General features: G+C 63.8%; 1 protein-coding gene across 1 annotated transcript in view; it reads left to right on the forward strand.

The window, feature by feature from the left end:
- OBSL1 (obscurin like cytoskeletal adaptor 1) overlaps nucleotides 1-18,779 on the forward strand; it is a 69,721-nt gene that overhangs the window by 32,780 nt on the left and 18,162 nt on the right. Inside the window, exons 11-17 of the mRNA XM_045032795.1 lie at nucleotides 779-1,054; nucleotides 1,747-2,019; nucleotides 3,375-3,650; nucleotides 4,096-4,371; nucleotides 12,600-12,875; nucleotides 15,712-15,987; nucleotides 18,364-18,639. Coding sequence (XP_044888730.1) covers nucleotides 779-1,054; nucleotides 1,747-2,019; nucleotides 3,375-3,650; nucleotides 4,096-4,371; nucleotides 12,600-12,875; nucleotides 15,712-15,987; nucleotides 18,364-18,639 — 1,929 coding nt within the window. The remainder of the gene's footprint in view (nucleotides 1-778; nucleotides 1,055-1,746; nucleotides 2,020-3,374; nucleotides 3,651-4,095; nucleotides 4,372-12,599; nucleotides 12,876-15,711; nucleotides 15,988-18,363; nucleotides 18,640-18,779) is intronic.

Below are 18,779 nucleotides of genomic sequence, written 5' to 3' on the forward strand. Positions count from 1 at the left end.
TGGGACTGGGTGGGGTCCTGGGCACAAGTGGAGGGGTTAGAGGAGAGCTATGACTGGGGAGGAGGAGGGAGAGTTGTGGGAGGGGCAGGCGAGCCGAGGGGAGGGGGAAGGGCAGGTCACATTTCGCCAGCTTTCTCTTGGCAGAAATTGGCAAGATCCTCTGGTCACATGGCGAATGCTCCCCCCCGGCCACTGCCCCCCTCCTGCTCTGCAGCCTCCCAGACACCCTGCAACCCCTGCTAGACACAGACGCTGGGCGGCTCCTCACCTATCTCCTCACTAGGGTGAATGGGGACAGTCCCGATTTGGGGTCTTTTTCTTATATAGGCTCCTATTACCCCCGACCCCCGTCCCGATTTTTCACATTTGCTGTCTGGTCACCCTGCTCCTCACTCTTCAGCCCCCTCCCTCCAGGCCTCCCTGCCCGGCTCTGCACCCTCCCTCCTGGCCGGCCCACATGCCCCTTCCCCAGTTCCCTGCTTTCTGCCCCGACTCCAGCCAGTCTGTCAGCCCACCACCTCCTCTCCTCCGTTCGCCCTGTGACTGCTGCCTATGGGAGCCCTGTGGGCTCAGCCCTCGGCAGCTTGTCCCCTCCAGCCTGGGAGTGCGGCCTGCGGGCTGTTAGTGTGCGCAGCAATGTCACCCCCCCAGCGGTGCTCCTACGGCCTGAGGCTGTGAGCGCCGTGGGGCCGGGACCCCGGCCTCCTCTGGGCTTTGAAATAGCCCTGCCTCTGAGGGTGCTGCCGCACTCACGGTGATAAAGAACCTGGTCTCTCAGCCCCACAGGTGCGCATCGCCCCGGTGCCCGAGGCCAGGCGCCTCCAGGAGCTCCTGGCAGGGCTGCCGCTGCTCCTCGAGTGCGAGGTCTCCACGCCCGACGCCCCTGTGCGCTGGCTCAAGGACGGGGAGGCTGTGCCCTCGGAGGACGTCGTCGCCCTGCAGGCAGAGGGCTGCGCCAGGAGGCTGTTTATCCGCTCTGCCCGCCCCTCAGACTCCGGGACGTACACGTGTGACGCGGGCGAGGATGCGCTGAGCTTCGCAGTGACCGTGAGCGGTGAGCTGGGGGCTGGGCGACGGTCCCCTCCCTGGGAGCAGGGTTAATGCCCGCAGGCAGCGCTGGGGGGCTGTGCCGTACACTCAGATAGGAAGCCGGGGTCTCTGCCCTGAGGTGCTGCCTGGCCAGTCACTCTGTGGGGCTGACCCTGTATCCAGCGCTGCCTTTGCCGTCGACCCCAGTAGGGCAGCAGGCATGGCACACGGGCTTGCCAGTGAAGCATCTGGGCTCGACGTGCATTATCAGAGCTGGCACTTGTCAGACCCAGCAGGGCCTGAGCTCCGACTCCTGGTCCCTGTGCGGCCAGCGGGGGACCAGCCTGCTGCCCTGACAGCCCCTGCGGACACAGCTCTGCTTTGAAGGTAAATGAAGATCCTCAGAGTCCTGAGCCCTGGCTCTCCCTGCCACAGGGGTGACTGCAGGGAGCTGGGCCCTAGGGAGAGAGAGAGCAGCTCCCCCCGACACGGAGAATGCAAGTGACTCTGCGGCTGCAGCTAACGCAGAAAGAGCCACATCCCCACCTGATGAGGGATGGCCAGTCTAGGCTCCGCATCTCCCCCAGACAGCTGCCCCCAGGGTCACTTTCTCACCCTCTTCCTGGACATCCTGCCTTGGAGAATAGGTGGGGCGGCTGGCTGGGAGAGACCCAGCCGGCAGCCTCTCTGCTGAGCCCGTCCTGTCTCCCCGCCTAGAGCCGCCCGTGAGGATCGTCAGCTCTAACGAGGACGCCGCGCACACCTACCTGGCCTCGGAGCGCGTGGTGCTGGCGTGCGAGCTGTCCCGTGACGACCCCCCAGTGCAGTGGTATAAGGACGGGGTGGAGGTGGAGGAGGGCGAGCACCTGCTCCTGGAGTGCGAGGGGCCCCATCGCAGGCTCGTCATCCCCTCGGCCCGTCCGCAGGACACGGGGGAGTTTGTGTGCGACGCGGGCGGCGACTCCGTCTTCTACAACATCACAGTGACAGGTCGGTGATACCCCTGGTCCCTGGCAGGTGGGTCAGCAGGGCTCCCCCGTTACCTCAGCTGGCAGGTCAGTGACACCCCTGGTCCCTGGCGGGTGGGTCAGCAGGGCTCCCCCGTTACCCCAGCTGGCAGGTCAGTGACACCCCTGGTCCCTGGCGGGTGGGTCAGCAGGGCTCCCCCGTTACCTCAGCTGGCAGGTCAGTGACACCCCTGGTCCCTGGTAGGTGGGTGAGCCGTGCTCCCCCATTACTCCAGCTGGCAGGTTAGTGACACCCCTGGTCCCTGGCGGGTGGGTCAGCAGGGCTCCCCCGTTACCCCAGCTGGCAGGTCAGTGACACCCCTGGTCCCTGGCGGGTGGGTCAGCAGGGCTCCCCTGTTACCCCAGCTGGCAGGTCAGTGACACCCCTGGTCCCTGGTGGGTGGGTGAGCCGTGCTCCCCCATTACTCCAGCTGGCAGGTCAGTGACACCCTTGGTCCCTGGCAGGTGGGTCAGCAGGGCTCCCCCGTTACCCTAGCTGGCAGGTCAGTGACACCCCTGGTCCCTGGCGGGTGGGTCAGCAGGGCTCCCCCGATACCCCAGCTGGCAGGTCAGTGACACCCCTGGTCCCTGGTGGGTGGGTCAGCAGGGCTCCCCTGTTACCCCAGCTGGCAGGTCAGTGACACCCTTGGTCCCTGGCGGGTGGGTCAGCAGGGCTCCCCCGTTACCCCAGCTGGCAGGTCAGTGACACCCCTGGTCCCTGATGGGTGGGTGAGCCGTGCTCCCCCATTACTCCAGCTGGCAGGTCAGTGACACCCCTGGTCCCCTGGGGGGAGATGACAGGTGGGCCGGGCTCTCACCAGCACCGAGCCCCTGGCCCGGAGGGGAGAGCCCGGCCCCCCTGTCAGCGTCCAGCCCCGGCCCTGAGGGGAGAGCCCTGCACCCCTGTCAGCGCCCGGCCCCCCGTGCTGAGGGCAGAGCCCGGCCCCCCTGTCCATGCCCGGCCCCTGGCCCTGAGGAGAGAGCCCTATGCCCCTGTCAGTGGCCAGCCCGCGTTGCCCCTGGAAGAACTGGTGTCTGGGTCTGACAGAGGCTGTGATACCTGAGCTCCGTGGGCAGCTGCTTCCCCGCATGTAGCACAAGCTAGCAGAGACTTTTCGTAACGACCATCAGGCTGCAGCCCTAGCACCCACCCAGATCCCCCAGAGCACCGGGGAGCATGATGGACATGGGCAGTGGCCGGGGGTCTCGCTAGAGCAGAGTGGGGTCCAGGGGAGTAGGCAGGCTGGGGTTGGGTAGAACAGACCCCCTGCCCTGCAGTGGGTAGAGCTTGGGTATCCCTGAGCCCATCGTGTCCCTTCCGTTCGATGTGCCCAACAGAGCCCCCAGTGAGGATCCTGAGCCCCCAGGAGCGCTCCCTGGAGCTGCGGGCTCTGGCGCTGCAGCGCCTGGAGCTGAGGTGTGAGCTGTCTAGAGCAGACGCCCAGGTGTGCTGGTTCAAGGACGGGCTGGAGGTGGATGAGACAGAGAACCTGCTGCTGCGGGCAGAGGGGCCCCAGCGCTGGCTGATTGTCCCGCAGGCCCGGGCCGAGGATGCCGGCGAGTACATCTGTGAGACAAGGGACGAGTCCGTCTCCTTTGACATCAGGGTGTCAGGTGAGCGTGGGGGGCCAGGTAACGTGGGGCACAGCTTCCTTATCTCTGTGACATCTGCTCTGTGACCGTCGTCGATAAACTGAGCAAAGCTCTTCCCCCACTCCGGGTCCGTCTCCCCCTCGGCTGCACTTGGTGCCTCCCGGGTTCCCGCTCTGCTTATGGTGGCTGGGGAGAGTGGGCCGTACGTTTGCCGGTGGTGGGTATCTGCTGGCATGACTGCTCCGTGTCAGACACGTGCCCCAAGGCACAGCCATACGTGCTGTGTCTCCTCAGGCCCCAGGAGCCATCCCGTGATCTGCCCCCTGCAGCTCTTACACCCACCATTGCTCTTTCGTGGCGTGAAAGGAGAAATTGGCCGTGCCGGACATTGATTCAAACCAGCAGGCCAGGGTGGGGGCAGCATTGTCCCCTCGCTGCCTGGGCCAGCGCTGCCCTCTCCTTTCAGAGCCCCCGGTGAAGATCCTGCAGCCGCGGCGAGCTCCCCCCACCCTGAAGGCTGTCGTGGGGGAGACGGTGACTCTGGCCTGTGAGCTCTCACGCGGGAACGTGCCGGTGCAGTGGGTTAAGGATGGCACCAGGCTGGAAGCTGGCAGCAGCCTGATCCTGGAGGAGGAGGGTGCCCATCGGCGGCTGGTCATCCCTGCGGCTGGAGTGGAGCATTCTGGGAAGTACGTCTGCGATGCGGCTGATGACACCAGGACGTTTACTGTCCAAGTGTGTGGTGAGTGAGAGGCTGGGGAGGGCCCAGAGACCTGAGTAGTACCTGGGGGTGGGCTGGTGACTGGCCCCCGTCAGCAGGGCAGTGCTGGGGGAAGCGAGTTCCCTGGGTGGGGGCATTGGCACTGCAGGAGGTGCCTTTGCAGCCAGATTTGGGCTATAAAGTGATGTCCCCACAACCCTCTCTTGCCCCAGGCTGTGTCTGTTGCCCCCTGCCTCATGCTGCCCCCTGAGAACCAGAGCTGAGTCCCAAGCGCAGCCTTGGCATGCCTGTCGCTGCCTGTGTGGCAGTCCGCATGCACCGGGCTCTGTTTCCAGTGGCTAGTCTGTCCAGGGACAGTTGCTGAGTCTGCGCACTCAGGCTCAGGGCTTGTGGCTTGGCATAGGCTCCACTGGGTGCTCTTGGAGAGCCATGGTGAGTCTGTGGGGGGGTCAGCAATGGGGTGGGGAAGGTGTCACGGACCCATAGGATGGGGGTCATGTCCCCCATGTGGGGACAGGCTCTGGGAGGCCCCGTCAGTGGGCCGTGCCCCCAAAGGGTCTCACTCCACCTCCAGGCAGCGAGTCCCACAGAGACAGACCCTGAGGGAGAGTTGTACCATCTATGGCGGAGTCACAGGTCCGATGCTCTGGAGCTGCTCTGTACAAAGCCAGCAGGACTCTGAGTAGCATGACTCCTCTCAGGGCAAGGAGCTTCCTGGGACTGACCTCGGAGTATTCAGCATCCCTGTTCACACCGTACACTTCCCCTTGGTGGGTCCGCCTGGACGGGACCCTGGGGAAGCCAGAGGGGCCCTGCACCCCAGCTCCGCACTCAGCAGTGACTTTCAGTCAGCCGGTAAAACAGACGGGTTATTAGTCGACAGGATCACAGCATAGAACAGATCTTGTTAGCACAGAAATCAGTGACTTTCAGCCAAGTCCATCTTGGGGGGCCCCGGACTGGACACCCTGGACTCCCTACTCTCTGAGTTACCCATAGCAGGCTGCCCAGCGTCCAGCAAGCCGACCTCCGACACACCCATTGCCCCCCCTCCCGATCTTTGTCTCACTCCCCAGGCAAAGTGTCATCCGGTTGCACCCGCTCCTGGGTCTCAGATTATGAAGGACATCGTCCATCGCTTACGTGCAGGCAGCCAGAGCCATCTCACCTGTCCCCAAGGGGCTCAGCAAAAGTCACACACCCTTATTCCCACCATCTAGGCATTGGTGCAATAAGCCGGGAAACTGAGGCATACAGAGTATTCATGCAAAACAGTAAGACTCACACAGGCTCACGTACAACATAATAAGGAGGAAAACCCCACTTTGTCACACCATCTTAGGGGTCAGCGCCCCCTCCGCCAGCGTCTGCAGGGACACGCAGCCAGCGCAGGCTGACAGGCGGGTGATTAGTCACCTGGCCCAGCCCTGGGAGCCCTTGGGGAGCCCAGAGCCCAAAGCCCTGTCCCTCTGTCACGCCGACTGACCTCCTCAGTCAGCCTCCGCAATTACCTCCCACTGCTTCCTGCAGCCAACACAACCCCTCACCCCCAGCCCTTTGTTCCCGAGCCCAGCGGGGGTGCAGCTCAGCCCCCTGCCCAGGGGTGGGGGTGCAGATCTCTCTGGGGCGCTGGTTGCTGGGCATCCGTGTCTGGGCAGTGGGATTTGCCACTGTCTTCTCAGAGCTCCACTGATATGGGACTTGAGGCCCCAGACATCTGGGAGCCCGTCACATCTGTCTCTTCCCCTGCTCCCAATAGGTAACAATACAGTATATAGGGGAAACTGAGTGTGATGGAATAGGGACTGTCTGTGTGGTTGATAGGTGAGAGCAGGGACTGTCTGTGTGCTTGGTAGGCAGAGACAGGTATGCAGCTGTAACATGAGCCTGGCCTGGGGGAGGGGAGGTCTCACCTCTGGCTGTAGCTAGACAAAGGGAGGGGGGAAGTGGAATCAGTCTTCGGTTGGGAGCTGGGAGGTGGGTTTCAGGGGATCCTAGGCTGGGATCCAAGCACCCTGAACCCCCCAGAAAGGCCAGATTGAGGGGTCCTGGCTCTGAACCCAAGCTGGGCTGTATCCTGTGTTCCTGTTGTTCAATAAACCTTCTGTTTTACTCGCTGGCTGAGAGTCACTGTGAGCCCAGGAAGAGGGGTGCAGGGCCGGACTCCCCCACACTCCGTGACAACTGGTGGCAGCGGTGGGATCGACTGCACCCCGCGGACGGCGCTTCCTGCAGTAAGTGACTGGGGAGCAGTAAAACGAAGGGGCGATTCACCCCTGGGCGAGTGTGGCCAGAGAGAAGGACTTTGCAGTAACAGGGTCCCCCGGGGGATCACAGCGAGCGATCCCAGGGGCGGAGGAGTCTGCAGCTCGACCCTGGCAGAGAGGGGGAGACCTCAAGGACTGGCACACTAGGGGTCCCCCTGGAACCCGTGGGGAGCGGCGAGCACCCCGGCCTGCGAGCGGCCAGCAGGAAGATGTATGCCCAGCAGCGCAAGTGTGACCTGGTGGAGCAATGTAAGCAGAGGGGGCTGCACTATGGGAAGCTCACCAAGGCCCAGTTGATTGCCCAGCTGGAGGAGAGAGATCGAGTCAATGAACCGGACCCGGTCTCTGAGGGAAGCAGCCCGGCAGATGCAGCGCAGGCACCAGTGTCTGTCCCTGCTGGGAGTGGTCAGCCGGCTGCTGAGGGCTCCTCGAGACCCCCCACCCCTAGGCCTAGGGGGAGGGGGAGGAGGAGCCCAGCTACCGAGGGCACCGTGACCCCCCCGGCCGGCAGGGGATCGTCCCGGCGATGCTCGGCCTCCGTGGAACTCAGGCGGCTGGACTTGGAGAGAGAGATCAAACGGATGGAGATGGAGGAGCGTAAGGAGCTGAGGGCATATGAGGAAAGACAAAGCCAGCGTGAGCTGGAGGAGAAGGAGAAGCAACGCGAATACGAGGCGAGAGAGAAGGAGGAGCAGCGCAGACATGAGCTGGCCATGGCCCAACTGAACAACAGGGAGGCCCCGGCTGCGGTGAGTGAGGGGGGGCCCAAGCCTACAAAGAGCTTCGATACGAACTTCCTGGCCCCGCGTAAGGAGGGGGAGGACATAGACACCTTCCTGACGGCCTTTGAGAACGCCTGCGAGCTGCACCAGGTTGACCCTGCAGACAGGATCCGGCGCCTCACCCCCTTACTGGACTCCACCGCCGTGGAGGTGTACAGCCGAATGAGAGGGGCGGAGGCGCGGGACTACAACCTGTTCAAAGAGGCCCTGCTCCGCGAGTTTGGGCTGACCCCGGAGATGTACCGGAAGAGGTTCCGGAGTCAACGTAAGACCCGGGAGGGCACCTACCTGCAACTGGTCAACCGGGCGCAGGGGTATGCCCGCAAGTGGACAGCCGGGGCCCAAACCAGAGAGGACCTGCTTGACCTATTCGTACTGGAGCACCTGTATGCGCAGTGCCCATCCGACCTGAAGCGATGGTTGATGGACCAGAAGCCGGAGAACCCGCAGCATGCCGGCCAGCTGGCCGACCAATATGTGGACAGTCGGGCAGGGGATGGCAGGGAGGAGTCTCGAGGGGGCAGGTCTGCCTCAACGCAGAGAGAGAGTCACCACGGGACGTCCCAGCGGGGCCCTATGGAGAACCCCCACCAAAGGGGAACGTCCAGCGTCAGATCCACCCGACCCCCTCGAGGGGACCCACGAGACATGGGCTGTTTTCACTGTGGCCAACAAGGCCACATACGGGCCCAGTGCCCCAAGCTCAGAGACAGACCGAGCAGACCCAACCCGCCGAGGGTTGACTGGGTACAGACCCAATCGGAGGAGGGGCAACATGCCCAAGAGAGGGGGGCTGGCCGCGTTCCACCTGGGGAGGAGGGAGGAGGGCCCCCGGTCAGCGCCTCTGGGGGGCTGGATGCTCCGGTCCCAAGGGGCTGCTACAGGGTGGCCATGGGGCTGCCCCTCCGGAAACAGTGCCTGGTTCCCCTGGAGGTGGATGGGAAGAAGGTCACTGGGTACTGGGACACAGGCGCAGAGGTGACGCGGGCCCGGCCCGAGGTGGTGGGCCTAAATCGGATGGTGCCGGATACCTACCTGTCCCTGATGGGCGTGAGCGGGACCCCATTGAAGGTGCCCGTGGCGAGGGTGCACCTGAAGTGGGGGGACAAGGAGGGCCCCAAGGATGTGGGAGTGCACTCCCATTTGCCCACAGAGGTGCTAATGGGGGGGGACCTCGAGACCTGGCCCGGCAATACCCGGGGTACCCTGATTGTGACCCGTAGTCAGAGTCGGCGCAGGGCTCTGCACCCTGACAACGGGGAAAGTACTCTGCCCGAGTGCCTGGTGGGGAGGGAATGCCCAGAGACACGACCCAGAGAGGCTGCGGCCTCAGACCCAGCCGGTGAGAGAGAGCAGGGCCCCATCCCTGTCCCAGCTGCTGAGTTCCAGGCCGAGGTGCAGAAGGATCCCTCCTTGCAGAAGCCCAGGGACCGGGCTGACCTCAATGCAGCGCAGACCATGAGGAGAGGTTCCTGTGGGAGAAGGGGTTCCTGTACCGGGAATGGGCTCCCCCCGGGGAGGTGGAGTCGTGGGGGATTAGGAGGCAGCTGGTGGTTCCTCAGAAGTTTCGCCACAAGCTGCTGTACCTGGCCCATGACATCCCCCTCGCAGGGCACCAGGGAATCCGGCGCACCAGGCAGAGGCTGCTACAGAACTTTTACTGGCCTGGGGTCTTTACCCATGTCCGGCAGTACTGCCAATCCTGTGACCCCTGCCAGCGGGTGGGGAAGGCCCGGGACAAGGGGAAAGCAGCTCTGAGGCCTTTGCCCATCATAGAAGAGCCTTTCCAGAAGGTGGCCATGGACATGGTGGGGCCTCTCAGCAAGGCGACCCGGTCAGGAAAGAAATACATCTTGGTGGTGGTAGATTTCGCCACTCGATACCCCGAGGCGGTGGCCTTGTCCTCTACCGAAGCAGCCACCGTGGCGGATGCGCTGATGACTATTTTCAGCTGGGTGGGGTTTCCCCAGGAAGTCTTAACGGACCAGGGGTCCAACTTCATGTCGGACCTGCTCCAGTCCCTGTGGGAGAAATGTGGGGTCCGACCCAGCTGGGCCTCAGCGTACCACCCCCAGACCAACGGGCTGGTGGAGAGGTTCAACGGGACGCTAAAGATGATGCTAAAAACATTCATGCACCAGCACCCACAGGACTGGGACAAGTACTTACCTCACCTGCTGTTTGCGTACAGGGAGGTACCCCAGGAGTCTACTGGGTTTTCGCCTTTCGAACTGTTATATGGAAGGCGGGTAAGGGGGCCCCTGGACCTGCTGAGAGACGAATGGGAGGGGAAGGCCGCTCCCGATGGCGAGTCGGTGGTGGAGTATGTCCTGACCTTCCGGGAAAGACTTACCGAGCTCATGGGCCTGGCCAGGGAGAATCTGGCCCGCGCCCAGAGGAAGCAGAAGGTCTGGTACGACCGCACGGCGCGGGCCCGCGCCTTCGCCACCGGGGACCAAGTGATGGTTCTCATCCCCGTGAGGAAAAACAAACTCCAGGCTGCCTGGGAAGGGCCCTTCAAGGTTGTCAAGCAGCTAAATGAGGTAAACTATGTGGTGGAGCTGTCTAATCGGGCGCACCACCGCCGGGTGTACCATGTGAATATGATGAAGCCATATTATGACCGGGGGAATATGGTGTTGGCCGTGTGTGGCCACTGGGAGGAGCCGGGGGATGACCCTCTAGTGGATCTATTCCCAGGGACAAAGGCTGGTTTCCCCCTGGAGGCGATTCCCCTCTCAGATCAGCTGACCCCGGCTCAGCATGCTGAGATCAGAGGGGTGCTGCAACTGTACCGACCGTTGTTTTCCAACCAGCCTGGGCGCACTAATTTGACTGTCCACCGGGTGGAGACTGGGGCACACACCCCGATACGATGCTCCCCTTTTCGGGTTACCGGGAAGACTGCCCAGGACCTGGAAAGGGAGGTCAGGGACATGCTGGCTTTAGGGGTGATCCAGCCGTCCGCCAGCCCCTGGGCCTCCCCAGTGGTGCTGGTCCCCAAGAAGGACGGGTCGATCCGGTTCTGCGTGGACTATCGAAAGCTTAATGCCATCACCGTATCTGATGCCTACCCCATGCCAAGGCCTGATGAGCTCCTAGACAAGCTAGGAGGTGCTCGGTACCTCACCACCATGGATCTTACAAAGGGCTACTGGCAAGTGCCGCTGGACGCAGATGCCAGGCTGAAATCGGCCTTCATCACTCCCCTGGGGCTCTATGAGTTTCTGACCCTGCCCTTTGGCCTCAAGGGAGCGCCGGCCACCTTCCAGCGCCTGGTGGATCAGCTACTGAGGGGGATGGAGAGTTTTGCTGTGGCGTATATTGATGACATCTGCGTCTTCAGCCAGACCTGGGAGGACCACGTGCTCCAGGTTAGACAAGTGCTGGACCGACTCCGGGAGGCGGGGTTAACCGTAAAGGCTGAGAAGTGCAAGGTGGGGATGGCTGAAGTATCTTACCTGGGCCATCGGGTGGGGAGCGGCTGCCTAAAGCCGGAACCAGCCAAGGTGGAGGCGATCAGAGACTGGCCCGCTCCCCAGACCAAAAAGCAGGTCCAGGCCTTTATTGGGATGGCGGGGTACTATCGGAGGTTCGTGCCCCACTTTAGTGCCATAGCTGCCCCATCACTGAGCTGTGCAAGAAGGGGAAGCCAGACAAGGTGGTCTGGACCGAGCAGTGCCAGGAGGCTCTCCAGGCACTGAAGGAGGCTCTGCTCAAAGGCCCAGTTCTGGCAAACCCAAACTTTGACAAGCCCTTTATGGTGTTTACCGACGCCTCCGACATGGGCCTGGGGGCGGTGTTGATGCAGGAGGATGAAAAGGGGGAGAGACACCCCATCGTGTACCTGAGCAAGAAGTTGCTACCCCGGGAGCAGAACTACGCGGTCATCGAGAAGGAATGCCTGGCCATGGTGTGGGCCCTGAAGAAACTGGAGCCATATCTCTTTGGGCGCCACTTCACCGTGTACACCGACCACTCTCCCCTGACCTGGCTGCACCAGATGAAAGGAGCCAACGCCAAGCTCCTGAGGTGGAGCCTGCTCCTGCAGGACTATGACATGGACGTGGTCCACGTGAAGGGAAGCGCCAACCTGATAGCGGATGCGCTGTCCCGGAGAGGGGGCCCTGAACTTCCCCAGGTCACTGGGCAGAGTGACCCCGCTCAGTTCAGTCTCGGAGGGGGGAGAGGTGTGATGGAATAGGGACTGTCTGTGTGGTTGATAGGTGAGAGCAGGGACTGTCTGTGTGCTTGGTAGGCAGAGACAGATATGCAGCTGTAACATGAGCCTGGCCTGGGGGAGGGGAGGTCTCACCTCTGGCTGTGGCTAGACAAAGGGAGGGGGGAAGTGGAATCAGTCTTCGGTTGGGAGCTGGGAGGTGGGTTTCAGGGGATCCTAGGCTGGGATCCAAGCACCCTGAACCCCCCAGAAAGGCCAGATTGAGGGGTCCTGGCTCTGAACCCAAGCTGGGCTGTATCCTGTGTTCCTGTTGTTCAATAAACCTTCTGTTTTACTCGCTGGCTGAGAGTCACTGTGAGCCCAGGAAGAGGGGTGCAGGGCCGGACTCCCCCACACTCCGTGACACTGAGGCAGGCACAGACTTGATAAAAATAGTATCGACAATTCCCACGTGGGCGCAGCAGGCCCAGCTCGCCGGCCTGAGTTTCCCAAGCGGTCTGTGCCCGTTTCTGTCTCCTTGGCAGTCCCTGCAGGCCCCAGAGCCCTAGCAGCTGCACTGGTTGTCTCTTCCCAACAGGAAATCGAGGGGTGTGACATGAAACAGGTTAATCGTAGGCAGGATGCTCAGGGCCCAGTTGGGCCCATCCTGGTCCTGGGGGGCCTGCGCTAGCCTGCCCACCCACTCAGAGCAGGCCGAGTCCTGGGCCTGTGTCCGAGTTCCCAGGTCTAGTCTGGTGCCCGTCTCTGACAGCGACCAGCCCCAGGCACTTCCGGGGAAGGTACAACCGCCCTGCAATGAGGGCTGGGCCCAGGGGAATCACCTTCCTATCCCCAACACTGGCACAGGGGGGGTCAGCGCCCTCGTATGTAGCGCAGTGTCATGGGGGCTCTTGTCACTGTTGTCCATGCAAATATTGAATCCTTCTGATGCCTGCTGCGTTCCTGGGCGCAGTGAAACCCGGTGGCAGGGAGTTCCATAGGCTGGTTAATCGTAGCTGCTGTTTGTCTTGGTTCTGCCAGACCCTCCCGTGACGATCCTGGGGCGGAGTGAGCTGCAGACCCGCCGCCGCTGCCTGGCCACGGAGGACCTGGTGCTGGAGGTGATGCTCTCCCATGCTCACGGAGAGGTGAAGTGGTACAAGGATGGTGAGAAGTTGCAGGACATGGGGCGCGTGCGTCTGGAGGAAGACGGGGCGCGGCGCGCACTGGTCGTTCTGGGCACGGAGAGCAGGGATGCGGGGGAGTATCTGTGTGACAGCCATGACGACAGCCTCATCTTCTGTGTCGCCGTGGAAGGTACAGCTGAGCTGCCGCTGCCGCTGACCTCCTGTCCGGCGGGTGGGCGAGGGCCCTGCCTGGCATTGGGGAGCAGTGCAGGAGCCGGGCGGCCCCTCTGGAGGGACGGGCCCTTTGCTGCCGGGCCCCACAGAATGAGGGTGTGAGGAGCCTTACTCAGTGGGCTAATGGGGGTCTGTGATGGGGGGGGACAGAGGGCCCAGCCAGGCAGGCGGGGGGGGGGCAGAGGGCCCAGCCAGGCGGGGGGGCGGGGGCGGAGGGCCCAGGCAGGCAGGCGGGGGGGGGGGGGGGGCAGAGGGCCCAGGCAGGCGAGGGAGGGGGCAGAGGGCCCAGCCAGGCAGGCGGGAGGGGGGGCAGAGGGCTCAGGCAGGCAGGCGGGGGGCGGGGGCAGAGGGCCCAGGCAGGCGAGGGAGGGGGCAGAGGGCCCAGCCAGGCAGGCGGGGGGGGGGGCAGAGGGTCCAGCCAGGTGGGGGGGGGCAGAGGGCCCAGGCAGGCAGGCGGGGGGGGGGCAGAGGGTCCAGCCAGGTGGGGGGGGGGGCAGAGGGCCCAGCCAGGCAGGCAGGCGGGGGGGGGGGGGGCCGAGGGTCCAGCCAGGTGGGGGGGGCAGAGGGCCCAGCCAGGCAGGCGGGGGGCGGGGGCAGAGGGCCCAGGCAGGCGAGGGAGGGGGCAGAGGGCCCAGCCAGGCGGGGGAGAGGGCTGCAGTGGGGACAGGTGACGTACAGTGTGGGCAATGTAGGGCGCCCCCACTGGAAGGAGTAATCTGGACCCTCAGGCTCTGCCCTGGGCTCTGAACTCCCTGGGACCCCTCGGGGAGAGCCCTGGGCAGCCCCATGCACCCCGCTGGATGCGCGGCCATGGGCGAAGAGTAACCCCAGCTGCGGCCGCGCAGGGCTGGAGAGCGCATGGACAGCGTCTGCTGCGACCGCACTGGGAGGCTGAGCCTGAGGTGCAGCGCCGGGCTCTGGTCTCCCAGCTTCAGAAAGGGTCTGGTGGGGGAAGGGGCCTGGGCGAGCGTCCGTATAAAGAGACTGCAGAGGCTGAGGCCGGTCGGTTCAGAGGAGCCCCATGCCACAGGCTGACGAGGTGTGTCTCCAGGAGCGGCACAGAGAGGGGGCTGGTTGCCCCTCCTTTAACAGCAGACCACGGGGTGCTCAGTGAAATGGGAAGGCTGTGTATTTAATAGCAGCAGCAGGACATGCTGTTGTATTTTAGACACTACACATGTAACCTGTGGAACTCCCTGCCACATGGTATCCTTGAGGCCAAGAGGTCAGTGGGATTCAGAGAGCAGTAGTGTTCTCATGTGTCCTGGGAACATCCCGTTACACGAACGGCAATAGCTCTGAAAGGGCTGTCAGCCCATGTGTCCCATCCTAGCCCTAGTGCAGGGGTGGGCAAACTATAGGGTGACCAGACAGTAAATGGGAAAAATCGGGGCAGGAGGTGGGGGGGTAGTAGGAGCCTATATAAGAAAAAGACCCAAAAATCGGGACTGACCCTATAAAATCAGGACATCTCATCACCCTAGCAAACTATGGCCCATACGACATTTTAATACAGCTCTCGAGCTCCCGCTGGGGAGCAGGGTCTGGGGCTTGCTGTGACGCAACAGGGAGCGGGGCGGATTTGACCTGGGAATGTTGCAGGGGGGTTACATCTAGCCTGCTTCTCGCTTGCATATATATACCTGCCCCTGGAAATTTCCACTACATGCATCTGACGAAGTGGGTATTCACCCACGAAAGCTCATGCTCCAATATGTCAGTTAGTCTATAAGGTGCCAGAGCGGGGTTCTGACCCCATCCTGCTGTCTCAGGCCCGGCTGGGATCTGGAGTGGAGGGGGGGAGCTCAGCTGAGGCAGGGGGTGTGCCTCCCCGCTGGCTGGTACTTGGCCAAGGTCTCTCCGTGGCCTGCCTGGAGTTTGTGGCTGTTACTTCTGTCTGTCAGCCACCTGTCTAGCGTATAGTCTGCCTGTTTGTGTCAGTCGGCCTCTCTGGAGCAGAGCCGGTACGTCTGTTGGTACAAGCTGTCACGGAGTCCCCGGGCGCTGCTCTGGAACTGCTCCCCACCAAGCCAGGCAGGACCCTGGGGAGCCTCCTCTCCCTCGGAGCAGCCTGTCTGCAGGGCAAGAAGCTCCCACGGCTTCACCTCCTGGGTCTCTCCTTGGAGCATTCAGCCTCCTCTGCCCCTCCGGGCACTTCCCCCAGCGAGTCCGCCCAGGCGGGGTCCTGGGGGGGGGCACAGGGTCCTGCCCCCCACCGCACTTCGCAGTCAGACATGACTCTCAGCCAGCCAGTGACACAGAGGTTTATTTAGACGACAGGAACACAGTCCAAAACAGGTCTTGCTGGTACAGACAACAGAACCTCCTTTAGTTAGGTCCATCTGGGGGCCCAGGGAGGCCCCAGCCCCGTGGGGACTCCCCTCCATTTCCCAGCCAGCTTCCAAGCTGAAAAACTCCCCCCAGCCTCTCACTCAGCCTTTGTTCAGCTTCCCCTGGCAGAGGTGTCACCTGGCCTCTAACCCCTTCTTGGGTTCTCACATGCTCAGGTCTCCTCCCTCAGGCCAGTCTCCCATCCCCCAATGCAGACCGTCCTCCCAGGCCAACACCCCCAACTCAGCATTCACAGCCCCCAGTAAGAACAGTCCCAGTTCGTCACAGGCAGTGCTGTCTGTCCGGCCGTCTGGCACGCTGTCCGTGTGCAGCCTGTCCAGCATGCACGCAGTGAGTCACTCTGGCTGCTGCATGCCATACTCTGTGGGGTGTGAGGCACACCTGGCCCCGAGCCTGGCCTCTGCCCCATGCAGTGACGCTGCCTCTCTCTGACTCCCCAGAGCCCCCTGTGTGCATTGTGAGGAGCAAGGGGGTCCGGGAGCAGCAGTGCCTGGCGGCCGGCGATGACTTGGTGGTGGCCTGCGAGGTGTCTCGGCCCAGCGCTGCCGTCCGCTGGCTCAGGGATGGCCAGGAGCTGGTGGCCAGCGAACGGGTCCGGATTGAGGACCGGGGAGCTCTCAGGCAGCTGACCATCCTCGGGGCCCGGCCCAGCGACTCTGGCTCCTATGTTTGTGACGCTGTTGGTGACCAAATGGTGACGACCGTGGAGGTGGCAGGTGAGCCGGCAGGGGCCATTGTACATGCCAGCTAGGTGGGCTGGGCGGACGCGGAGCAGAGCAGGAACGCTGTCCCTCCCAGCCAGGCTGGGGGCCTGTCAGCTCTCCCTGGGACTGCCCCCGTGCTGCAGGTAGTGGGGTGAGGTTCAGTGAGGGTGCTCTCTCTTGGCAGCCAGTGCAGGGATTGGGATGGTGGCTCTGGCTACTTGTGATCCCAGAGCTCTCTCCCTAGTGTCCTCGCCAGATTCCGTTTCCAGAGAATCCATCGTGCCCCCCCCCCCCCAAACTTTGCTGGATGCAGGATCCTTCAGCACTTCTGGTCCTAAACTCTGGTGTTGTTGCTGAGCAGCTGCTGCATCCCAATCCAGAGGTGGCTGCATATCAGTGCTGGGTGAGGGATGCCTCTCTGTGCCTCCTGAATGAAAGGCCTCTTTACACAGGACCGACCCTCTGTTCTCTGGACTCCCCCTTCCAGAGCACATGCTGCCTGTGCCTGTGTCTTGTCCTGTGCCTGGAGTTTGGGCTGGGAGGCCTGGCTCCATGGCAAATGTCCCCCCCTCGATGTTGATTTGGAGGCTCCCCATACAAATGGAAGGGGGGCTCTGGGGATTGGCCCATGGTGGGGGGGAACCGGTTCAGGGTTTGCGGGAGCCATGCACAGGTCCCAGCCGCTTGCTCCCAGCCGCCAGAGGAGCAAGGTGGCACCCATGGAGCAGCAGGAGCCTTACGGGGGCTGGTTACATTTCACCTTGGCCAGCTCCCAGGCACCTCACCTGCTGCTGCCAGGGGCTGAGCTGGGCATTTTTCAGCTGGGGTAAAGGGAGGTGGCCCCGCTCCCTGAGGCAGGGCTGGGGCTGCAGACGCTGTCCTGGCCTCTGATGGAGGCTGAGCCCTGCCAGCGGGCGCACGGGAGAGACGAGGAGTGAGAGGTGCTGGCTCGGCTGGATGCGCCCTGCTGCCTTGCCATGCCCAGCCCAGGCCTCTGGCCTCCTCCTCAGCACTTGCTGCCCAGCCTGCAGGGCCCACAGTTGTTAGACACGCCTGGATGGAGGATTCCCAGCCTCCTGCCCTGCGTCACCAGCAGGACCAGTGCAGACACTGCGGCTGTCACTGGGGTAGCTCGGAGCTCCCTCCCTGCCCAGTGCTCCTTCCTGCTCCCCACAGCCAGTGACCCCGACCCCGCTCCCCACAGCGCCCCCTGCTGGGGGAGGCCGGGCTGGGGTAGCCAGGAACCCCCCCCCACACACAGCCAGTGACCCCGACCCCGCTCCCCACAGCGCCCCCTGCTGGGAGAGGCCGGGCTGGGGTAGCCAGGAACCCCCCCCCCACACAGCCAGTGACCCCGACCCCGCTCCCCACAGCGCCCCCTGCTGGGAGAGGCCGGGCTGGGGTAGCCAGGAACCCCCCCCCACACACAGCCAGTGACCCCTACCCCGCTCCCCACAGCACCCCCTGCTGGGAGAGGCCGGGCTGGGGTAGCCAGGAACCCCCCCCCAAAGCCAGTGACCCCTACCCCGCTCCCCACAGCACCCCCTGCTGGGAGAGGCCAGGCTGGGGTAGCCAGGAACCCCCCCCCACACACAGCCAGTGACCCCCTACCCCGCTCCCCACAGCACCCCCTGCTGGGAGAGGCCGGGCTGGGGTAGCCAGGAACCCCCCCCCAAAGCCAGTGACCCCTACCCCGCTCCCCGCAGCGCCCCCTGCTGGGACAGGCTGGGATGGAGTAGCCAAGAACCACTCCCCCACCCAGTGACCACTACCCCGTTCCCCACAGCGCCCCCTGCTGGGGGAGGCCGGGCTGGGGTAGCCAGGAACCCCCCCACACACACACACACAGCCAGTGACCCCTACCCCGCTCCCCACAGCGCCCCCTGCTGGGAGAGGCCGGGCTGGGGTAGCCAGGAACCACCCCCCACACACAGCCAGTGACCCCTACCCCGCTCCCCACAGCGCCCCCTGCTGGGACAGGCTGGGACCGGAGCAGCCGGGAGCCCCTCCCCGCCCCATGCAGTGCTCCCAGCATAGGTTGCCCGTACATCCCATTTTGGCCGGGACAGCCCCCTTTCTAATCCCTGCCCAGGCCGTCCCGGCAGAAGTGGGCATTTGTGCTGTTTGCTTTGCTGACTTGATCAGTGGGACACATGCCCACTTCTGTCAGAACAGTGGGGTGTGCAGGAGGGCGAGCGGCGATGCCGCCCCGCACGGGTGGGGGGAGGGCGGGAGGGCTCGGGGAGCAGCGTGGAGCGGGGCTCAGGCGAGTGGCTCAGGCCAGCCCCACAGGGTGTCCTGTTCACCCTGTCCCAGCCTGCACCCCACAGCGCCCCGGAAAAGCTGCCCCAGGGCTGCCTGGTCACTTCCTTTCCCCTCTGGCTCCAGCCCCCCCCGTTCGCGTGGTGAATAAGGAGGAGGCCGAGATGCCCGTGGAGGTCCTGGAAGGGGAGAGTGTCACGCTGGTTGCCCGGCTCTCCCAGGAACAGGCTCCTGTCCAATGGCTGAAGAACAAGCGGGCGCTGCGTTCGGGGGCGCGGCTCCTCCTGGGCACCCAGGGGCCCTCGCACAGCCTCACCATCAAGCAGACGGAGCTGGGCGACAGCGGCACCTTCAGCTGTGACACTGGGGACGACGAGGTGCACTTCACCCTGCGCGTGGGAGGTGGGCCAGGCGGTGGGGAATGTCATTGACTGCCCGGCTCCCTGCCCGGCTCCTGCCCAGCTCCCTGCCCAGCTCCTGCCCAGCACGCGGCTCCCTGACCAGTGCCCAGCCCCCTGTCCGGCTCCCTGCCTGGCTCTTTG

This window comes from Mauremys mutica, chromosome 10 (genome assembly GCF_020497125.1).
Source record: "Mauremys mutica isolate MM-2020 ecotype Southern chromosome 10, ASM2049712v1, whole genome shotgun sequence".
NCBI classification, from domain to species: Eukaryota; Metazoa; Chordata; order Testudines; family Geoemydidae; genus Mauremys; species Mauremys mutica.